The sequence below is a fragment of the Sander lucioperca genome, chromosome 21 (assembly GCF_008315115.2).
Source record: "Sander lucioperca isolate FBNREF2018 chromosome 21, SLUC_FBN_1.2, whole genome shotgun sequence".
Classification (NCBI taxonomy): Eukaryota; Metazoa; Chordata; class Actinopteri; order Perciformes; family Percidae; genus Sander; species Sander lucioperca.
In genome coordinates, this window is record NC_050193.1 from 19853055 (window position 1) to 19863054 (window position 10000).

General features: G+C 45.1%; 1 protein-coding gene across 3 annotated transcripts in view; it reads right to left on the reverse strand.

Annotated features, from left to right (window-relative positions):
* The window catches only part of sh2b1 (SH2B adaptor protein 1), a 24258-nt gene extending 16034 nt beyond the window's left edge, over positions 1–8224 (reverse strand). For all 3 annotated transcript variants that reach the window (XR_004896149.1, XM_031314632.2, XM_035996535.1), the window contains exons 1-3: positions 8027–8224; positions 2090–4175; positions 839–940 (exon numbers count right to left, since the gene is read on the reverse strand). Coding sequence is in view for 2 of the 3 variants with exons in the window: in XM_031314632.2 (XP_031170492.2) it covers positions 839–940; positions 2090–3796 (1809 nt within the window). In the remaining variant the exon portion in view is untranslated. The remainder of the gene's footprint in view (positions 1–838; positions 941–2089; positions 4176–8026) is intronic.
* Positions 8225–10000: the final 1776 nt, after the last annotated feature.

Genomic DNA, 10000 nt, shown 5'->3' on the forward strand with positions numbered 1-10000 from the left:
CTCTTCGGTGTTCTGAGGAACTTTTTGGACCAACTCGGGGAGACTGATCAGTCACACTGGCTTTACTGCCGACGGTCGGCCGTCTGGTCGGTGTGTAACGGCCGTCTGGTGGGTGTGTAACGGCCGTCTGGTCGGTGTGTAACGGCCGTCTGGTCGGTGTGTAACGGCCGTCTGGTCGGTGTGTAACGGCTGTCTGGTCGGTGTGTAACGGCCTTAAAGGCGCTGACACACCGGGCTGATAATCGGCCGTCTGACAGTCTGCCGAGGGCGGTGACTCGAGTCTGTTCGGTGTGTTCTGTGCCGTCGTCCGTCAGAGGAGCAGTCGGCCTTCATTTTGGCTGATTTGACATGTTCAGTCAGAGATAGGACAGTCGGGACTCACTGGGAAATGGCGAGCGGGATGAGCGTGACTAGAGTCTCTCAAAATCTGATGAAAATCTTTTAAACTGACCTTTGTTGATCTGAAATGAAGACAGATTCAGCAACTGCACGGCCTATTTCTCTCTTCAAATGTTTTCAGAAACACGTTTCAGTGAACTATTTCAGTACAATATGAGATCGAATTCTGAATGAGTCGCCATTATGGTCGGGGAGCAGGCAGACCCACGTGATGCGTTTGTCCAATCAGCTGCCGGTTTTCATTTTCTGGGAAACAATACAGAGAAGCGCCACCTGCTGCTATGCTATTACGTCTCGTGCACGAGCAGAGCGTACACTCAAGTCGGCACCGCCTCAGTGTGTTTGAGAGGGACTGAGGGACTGTGCTGGGGGAGTGAGTACCTGCAGTAGGAAGGTGTTCTCCTTTAAGACTGAGGGACTGTGCTGGGGGAGTGAGTACCTGCAGTAGGAAGGTGTTCTCCTTGTCGGGGACTTCCAGCGCCGTAGTGCTTCTCACATCCACGATTGAGCAGCACGGGACCGTCAGCCGGGGCTTCGATGACTGGAGAACACACACCAAGCAAACTAAGTGGGTTTTGTTAATTTTGAACAGAGCCAGGCTGGCAGTCTCCCCCGTGTTTCCAGTCTCTATGCTAAGCTATGCTAACCAGCTGCTGGCTGTAGCTTCATATTTACCATATACAGACGGGAGAGTGGAGTCAATTTAAACATCTAACTATCAGAAAGAAAGATCATTTACAAAGATATCTGCTCTTTTAAACAGACCTGCCTACTTTACTTTACTAACTTTTTTTTTTTTTAAAAGGTCTTCACAAAACAGCAGTCTTGAAACTGCTCCTTTTATTTGAGCCCAAATATATTAAATTAAATTTATGGCAGAAGAAAATAATAAAATCTGAAAAGCTATAATCTAAGTTTTTGATGGAATAATTGTCAAATAACTAATTGATTAATTGATTAAAGCTCAGCTCTAAACACCTGATTCCACATCGCTCAACTGCAATTTCTGTTCAATATTTTATTGCAGCATTTTCTCCTCATGGTTTTGTGACCTCAGTGAAATGTTTGTGTGTAATAGTATTTAGAGCTTATTTAGTACTTGTTATTTTAGTTTTGTGTATAGTAGATGCTCATAACGTTTATATAATACTAGTTAAACCGTCCTTCCAGAAAAATGTGAGTTTTTTTGTGATTGTTTTGGGCTAAAATCCTTGATTATGCGATAAAATTGCAAAAACTGTGGTTTCATCGTTGCTTCATCGCGGGGTTTGCAGCTTTTCGATGATGTTCACATCGCGTAATTACGTCACTTCATAACGTTCCCATGACAACAGGGGGAAATGACTGGTCTTGAGAGAAGTAAACGCAACATTTTTCAACTTTCTGCTAAGATATATGTGACTTTTTTGCAAGGAAAATGCGGGGATTATGAAATCATGCAAGGCCCGCATATTTTGCGCGGAAATCGACAATTTATGTGGCGAAAGTGCGGCGTATTTGAAAAAATGCGGCCCCCGAAATAAATATGCAGACTTTGGCTGATTATGCATTGAGTTATGAGATCATATAATCACGTTTTTCTGGAGGGACTGATTAAAGTTACTCATCCATACATCTGATTTTGTACTGCTGCTTTTAGTTTGATACTGATAAGACCTTAATGATTAATGTTTTAATGGTTCACACTTACTTTAGGTGGAATGAAGAATTCCAAGTAGTACTCCTCTCCCCGCTCGCTGCCCTCCCGGTCCCTCTCTTTGAGGACCAGGCGACACTTATGCCAGCGCCCTCCTCTCCAGGGCACGTTCCCCCCGCTGATCAGCAGCGGCACTGGGCCGCCCTGAGCTGCAGCAGAAGAAGCCGAGGCAGCGTTGTTGTTGTCCGTACCGTGATGCAGTAGACCAAACGAGAAGCCAGAAAAGCCATGGCTTCCGCTCAACTCGTCGCTGGATGAGCTGACGCTCACCCCGCCCTCGCGTACCAGCCGGCCCACCTTCCTCGGCGGTCCCAGGGCAGCCGCGGAGGCACTGCTCGGGGGCAGCGTGGAGGAGGCGGAGTGAGGGCCGGCCGAGGTCGGGGTGAGGACAGGAGGAGGGGATCGTGACAGTCTGAGTTTCTCAAGACGATGGCTCCACTTCTCCTTCTCACTTCCTTCGCCGTTGCTCCGTCGCCGATCCCGAGCCGCGTCGGAAAGAGACAGAGAGGTGGCGCTGCTTGAAGAGGAGGGGGGCAGCGAGGAGGACGAGGAGTGGGGAAGGGAGAGGGGCATGGACAGAGACACAGGCATGGAGGAGGTGGGCGTGGGAGGCTGCGTACCAGAGTTCCTCTTTGAGGTAGAGGCCAAGGCCGCGTCCCCCATGGTGTAGCTGTAGCTGGAGGGCAGCTGGCTCTGGGCAGAGTCACTGGACGAGCTTCGCCAGTGCAGGATGCCGCGGACGCTCCCCCGCACGCTACGACCCACACTCCGCAGAGAAAAACGTTTCTTCAGTTTGTTTTTAGAGTTGGGCGTACTGTTACCTTTGGAGCCGGGCGGAGGAGAGGCAGAGGAGGGGGGGATCTGAGGAGTGTAGGAGGGGTCAGCGCTGTCCACCTCTGCACACTCTGCCTCCCGCTCATCTGGCTCCACGTCTTCCTCCACAGACGCCACCCCTAACCAGCTGTCCTCCTCTTCCTCAACTGGTGCTTCCCCATTCCCAGGGGCAAACATGCCCCCCCTCTCTTCACGTCTCCCGTTGTTCCCTCCCACTGAGGAGCAACACGACGATGACGAAGATGGAGGCAGGACTTGGCTGTGGGCATACGAATCTTGAAACCTGTCCCCACTGCGGCTCTCCAGCACCAGGCGTGCCGGAGCAGGCTTGGATGAGGCCCGGGTAGTGTTAGTCGGGGGGCATGGGAGGACAGCTCCCCCAGACAGCGGGGAGACTGCCTCCTCTTCCAGGGAAGTAGCATCTGACTGGGGAGCCCAGCTCGCCATGTCGTCCCTCCCAGAAGCACAGCTTGGCGGGAGCGCCCCCTCCAGCTCGCTCTGGAAGTGGCGAACGAACCGGTCGGTGAAGCGCCGGCAGAAAGTGGCCGCTGAGTCTGGAGAGTAGTGGGGGTTTTCCAAGAGAAAAGCCCGAAAGTGGCGTGCAAAGTCACCGGCTGCAACGCGGGCATGGAGCTCACAGAATTCGGTCCAGCTCAGGCAAGGCGAGGGAGACGGTGTGGGGGTGTCGGACAGGGAGGAAGGGTGAGCCTGCGGGGGGGGGCTCATCAGAGGGGGTAGAGGGGGGGGCCGGTACGACAGGGGAAGCAAGGAGGGAGATGGAGGGGAGGGAGACGGGGAGGGGGAGGGAGGTAAGGGAGAGGAGTTTGCTGCCCGCGGGCTGGGCGGGGTTAAAAGAGAACCGTTCATTGTGATTGACTTGACGGCCTATCAAATCACTTCAAACATGCAACAGACAGCTGGATTGCACAGCTGGGGTAACTGACTCGGGGCAAACACGGCACATTGGTCTAGTAATTTACAAATGAGTGTGAACTTAAGTGTTGTGCTCAGCCCCATCTAAAATGAAGACTTAAAATGTACCGGACCCATGTGAGATGGGGTTAAAAGAGGTCAGATATCTCCAAGGCTAAGCTTTTTTGCTACATTATTTTGTGAATTTTAATACTTTATCGTTTCAACAAGAAAATCTGGGCTTCAGACAGCCAGTAGCTGGATGGCTGGAGGATTCACGAGGCCTGCCCCTTCTTCACCGTCTGGCATACATCCGGAGAAACTGGGCCACATCCTGTAATAACACAAACAAACGGCAAGGTCAGCTTCAGTTTATTACAACCACCCACAGGGCCTCTGGATACTTTACATCACATGTCAAACTCAAGGCTCGCAGGCCAAATTCAGCCCCTCGGCCGTCTGGTCGGTGTGTAACGGCCGTCTGGTCGGTGTGTAACGGCCGTCTGGTCGGTGTGTAACGGCCGTCTGACGGTGTGTGTGTAACGGCCGTCTGGTCGGTGTGTAACGGCCGTCTGGTCGGTGTGTAACGGCCGTCTGACGGTGTGTGTGTAACGGCCGTCTGGTCGGTGTGTGTGTAACGGCCATCTGGTCGGTGTGTAACGGCCGTCTGATCGGTGTGTGTGTGTGTAACAGCCGTCTGATCGGTGTGTAACGGCCGTCTGGTCGGTGTGTGTGTAACGGCCGTCTGGTCGGTGTGTGTGTAACGGCCGTCTGGTCGGTGTGTATGTAACGGCCATCTGGTCGGTGTGTAACAGCCGTTTGGTCGGTGTGTAACAGCTGTTTGGTCGGTGTGTAACGGCCGTCTGGTCGGTGTGTGACGGCCCTAACCCGAACCCCTAACCCTATAGCAGGAACGGGGATCGGAAAAATGAACAGACACACGTGCCGATTAGGGTTGGGCGGTATCCAAATGTTGATAGTGTCAAACCTCCTCCCTATGTTCCCGTGGTATATGGTATTACAGCGACTAATTAAAAATGATGACGTAAGGCTGAGACGGCGTCACCAAACTGTTGGCTTCACCGTTCAGAAACTGAATACCAAACACTAATCCTGAAACTATAACAACATGACAACTTACAAAAAACTACTTTCTCCTCCACACTGTCACCTGATGACAACCACATATAATTACATACATTATATTTAATATTTAATCCTTGTCTCCTATATAAGTGCATTGAATTTTTTTTAATGCCCGTATTGAAACTGATACCGTTGCTATTTTTAAGACCCCGCGGTATACCGTATTAACCTATTACCGCCCAACGCTAGTGTCGATCCAGTTTTTTTATTCCGTCCGTCACAACACGTCCTACGTCATTCGTCAGCAGCACGCGCGTCGCGTGCTGGAAGAGTTAACCGTTAACGTGGAGCGAGCCAAAGAGTCGGCCTTGTGGAGATATCTCACGCTCGCCTCACCAACTCATTCCTCGGCTGTTTGCAACGTCTGCAGAGTAAATGTTTGGAGGGCTGGTGGTAGTACTGCAGTTTGATTACATTCAATTTTGATTTGAATGTTGTTTTTTAAAATAACAAATAAATAAGACTTCAATACATTACATCTGTTATTTTGTCTTAGTTAGGAAAGTCTGGAGCCTTTAGTCTCGTCCACATGGTGAAGGAAGGTATAAGGTAGAGATGCACCGATAGAGCGGCCGGTGACCAGAATTGGCCGGTTTTCACGTGCCCGGCCATGACCGGCGAGTCAGTCTGACATATGGTGATTTCATGCTGGTCAACGCTCCAATTAACTGACAACATAAGTTCTACCAGTTACAGTTCTCAAGGACGCACACACACACGGACGCCACGGCACGGACGCCACGGCACAGACGCCACGGCACGGACGCCACAGCACGGACGCCACAGCACGGACGCCACAGCACGGACGCCACAGCACGCTCTCTAGTTCCTTTCTCTCAACTTCTCCGCCGTGTGTCGGCGCTATTCTCCACATGTAGGAACCTGGTGAATTAACCTGCAACATGTCAGCTGTTTGGGAATTCTTCAGCGTGTGTGCAGAAGATAACAAGTTTACAATATGCAACACCTGCAAGGAGAAAGTAGGGCGTGGAGGGACGACACCAAAAACCTAAATCACATTTCTTTAGTTGATATTGATGTGAAAAGAAGGAAATGGTTCTAACATTGCTCTTTAGATGTGTGTGAATGTCCCACACCAGGAGTAATTTATATAGTTCTATTTTATAGTGATCCATTACTACTACTGGAAGAGTATTTTAACTGTGGTACTAGTATTTTTACTGGGAGAGTATTTTAACTGTGTGGTACTAGTACTTTTACTGGAAGAGTATTTTAACTGTGTGGTACTAGTACTTTTACTGGAAGAGTATTTTAACTGTGGTACTAGTACTTTTACTGGAAGAGTATTTTAACTGTGTGGTACTAGTACTTTTACTGGAAGAGTATTTTAACTGTGGTACTAGTACTTTTACTGGAAGAGTATTTTAACTGTGTGGTATTAGTACTTTTACTGGAAGAGTATTTTAACTGTGGTACTAGTACTTTTACTGGAAGAGTATTTTAACTGTGTGGTATTAGTACTTTTACTGGAAGAGTATTTTAACTGTGTGGTATTAGTACTTTTACTGGAAGAGTATTTTAACTATGTGGTACTAGTACTTTTACTGGAAGAGTATTTTAACTGTGTGGTATTAGTACTTTTACTGGAAGAGTATTTTAACTATGTGGTACTAGTACTTTTACTGGAAGAGTATTTTAACTGTGTGGTACTAGTACTTTTACTGGAAGAGTATTTTAACTGTGTGGTATTACTTCAGTAATCTGAATACTTTCTCCATCACTGTCCAATAGATGAACCAGTGATGCTAAAGCTAACTACTATAGATGAACCAGTGATGCTAAAGCTAACTACTATAGATTAACCAGTGATGCTAAAGCTAACTAATATAGATTAACCAGTGATGCTAAAGCTAACTAATATAGATTAACCAGTGATTGCTAAAGCTAACTAATATAGATTAACCAGTGATGCTAAAGCTAACTAATATAGATTAACCAGTGATTGCTAAAGCTAACTAATATTGAGTAACCAGTGAATGCTAAAGCTAACTAACTACTATAGATTAACCAGTGATTGCTAAAGCTAACTAATATAGATGAACCAGTGATTGCTAGAGCTAACTAACTAATATAGATGAACCAGTGATGCTAAAGCTAACAAATATAGATGAACCAGTGATTGCTAGAGCTAACTAATATTGAGTAACCAGTGAATGCTAACGCTAACTAATATAGATTAACCAGTGATGCTAAAGCTAACTAATATAGATGAACCAGTGATTGCTAGAGCTAACTAATATTGAGTAACCAGTGAATGCTAAAGCTAACTAACTACTATAGATTAACCAGTGATTGCTAAAGCTAACTACTATAGATTAACCAGTGAATGCTAAAGCTAACTAATATAGATTAACCAGTGATTGCTAAAGCTAACTACTATAGATTAACCAGTGATTGCTAAAGCTAACTACTATAGATTAACCAGTGAATGCTAACGCTAACTAATATAGATTAACCAGTGATGCTAAAGCTAACTAATATAGAGTAACCAGTGAATGCTAAAGCTAACTAACTACTATAGATTAACCAGTGATTGCTAAAGCTAACTAACTACTATAGATTAACCAGTGATTGCTAAAGCTAACTAATATAGATTAACCAGTGATTGCTAAAGCTAACTACTAGTAATGTGTCTTTGCACATCAGCTCGTTAGCTTGCTAACATGAACTAGCTACTACTACTATAATGTGTGAGATGCTCATTCAGCTTTCTTTAAAGACGTGCTAACAATAGCTAACTAACGTCAGCTTGTTTACGGACATGCTGTCAATTAGCATCATTATTTGGCACCGTTGGTTATAACCATATACATGCATATATATATAGCTATATATATATAGCTGATGTAGTGATGCGCACGGTCACCTCTCCCTCACGTACTCAATGTGCCACCAACAAGCAGCTATCACGAACGATTCTTTACGGGCTAAGCTAACCGTTAGCCAGCTAGCTTAGCTATTAATAAACCAGCTAGCTAGCTATCAATAATGCCACAGTGTTGTGTGTGCTTTCTCTACCTGCATATCACAGTCCAGTGTTTTCATCCGTGTCTTTGTGGGGGCACACGTTTCATTATTCTTTCCGTCTACATAACGGAATAATCATTCTTCGTAATGGTTGTTGTTGTTGCTAAATATGAATATTGCTATGCCTTGCCTGGACCCGTTCTTCTCGCGCTGCCTCTGGTTCTCGCGATAGTTGGGGCGGCGTTCGGTGTTGACAGCTGCCGTTAAGAACCGCTGTGATTTCAACGGTTGACTCTAAAGCAGTAAATGAATACTAGTACTAATACAACACAATAAAATACTCTGTTACAGCTAAAGTACTGCATTAAAAACTTCCCTTTAGTAAAAGTAGGCCTATGTAAAATGCAGTTAACGTGTTAAAAGTATAAAAATGTCCTGTGACTGTATACATTAAAACGATTTAAAGGAAACTAAAAAATGAATAAAAATATAACAATTAAACCTAAATAATTCAAAATAAACTACAGTTATCCAAACTAAATAAAACAGATAAAATAAATAAATTAAAATAATATACAATTTAAATCGAAATAATTATAAATGAATTAAAATAATTACAAAAAACAACTACTAAAACTACTTCGTCAACTTTTTAAAACTATTAAAAGGAAATTAAAAAGGGAATTAAAAATATAACAATTAAATCAAAGTAACCAAAAATAAACTACAACTATAAAAATGAATTTAAAATATAGAATTGTAATGAAGATAATTAGAAATGAATTTCAATAATTTAAATAAATCAGAAAATAATTAAAAAATAGATCAATAAATTAATTTAAATGATTAAAGAAAAGCAACACATCTGAAGAACAATACGATCCCTTCAACACACAGAGACAACGGCCGTATTTAAGGTTTAATTACACTTTAATACGACTACCTTACTGAGAAACAGCAGCTTCTCACTGCTGCAGCCGGTCCCCCAGAGCAGCATGATCACCGGGAGGGTCCGGTACAGCCTGAACACTGCAAACAGAGATCCCGTTTGAAGGTGACGTGCTTGATTTTGACTGAACATCCCAATTTAAAGCAGCCATATTATGCTCATTTTCAGGTTCATAATTGTATTTTAAGGTTGTACCAGAATAGGTTTACATGGTTTAATTTTCTAAAAACACCATATTGTTGTTGTACTGCAGCGCTCTCTCTCACTGCTGCAGATCCTCTTTTCAGCTGGTCTCTGTTTTAGCTACAGAGTGAGACCTCTTTTCTTCTTCTTCTTCTGTACTATCTTTGATTGCACTGCACATGCCCAGTAGCTCAGATGTAGCTCATGTCAGCTAGCTAGCTCCATAGACAGTAAAAGAAAGGCTGTTTCTACAACTTCAGTCAGTTACAAGGCAGGATTAGCTGGGAGACTTCTAAAGGAGGGCGCACATGTAAGTAGTTCTTTTGTAGATTATGGTGAACTTGTGTGTGTTGTAGCAGTGCTTTGCTATTGAGAACGAGGTAGCATGCTAGCGTTAGCATGCTAGCGTTAGCATGCTAACGCTACGAGCTAATGGTTGCGGTTAGCCTGCTTGTTTCGGCTTGTGACATCACAAGCCGTGCCGATTTTGACCAGCTCACCCAGAGACTGAAGGCAGGACACATTCAGAAACCGTATCTCACTCTAAACACCATGGATGGATTTATTTCAAAGTTTGTATGTGTGTGGAAGCACCAGAGACACAACAGAACACCCCAAATCCCAGAAAAAGTGATTTTTTCATAATATGGGCACTTTAAGTAACCTCTGATTGGGTCGGTCGGCCCATCTCGGGACCAGGCCGGCCATTGCCGACCGGCCAAATGCTTAATATTACACAACAATACATTTGACCGGCCCACATTTAAAAAAATGGTCCGGCCCCTCTGGCATTTGCCAGAAATGCCAGATGGCCAATCTGCCTCTGCCTATGTTATCTCCTTACATATACCTACGCTCTCCGTCTCTGCTAGATTGGGAATGATTGAGATTTC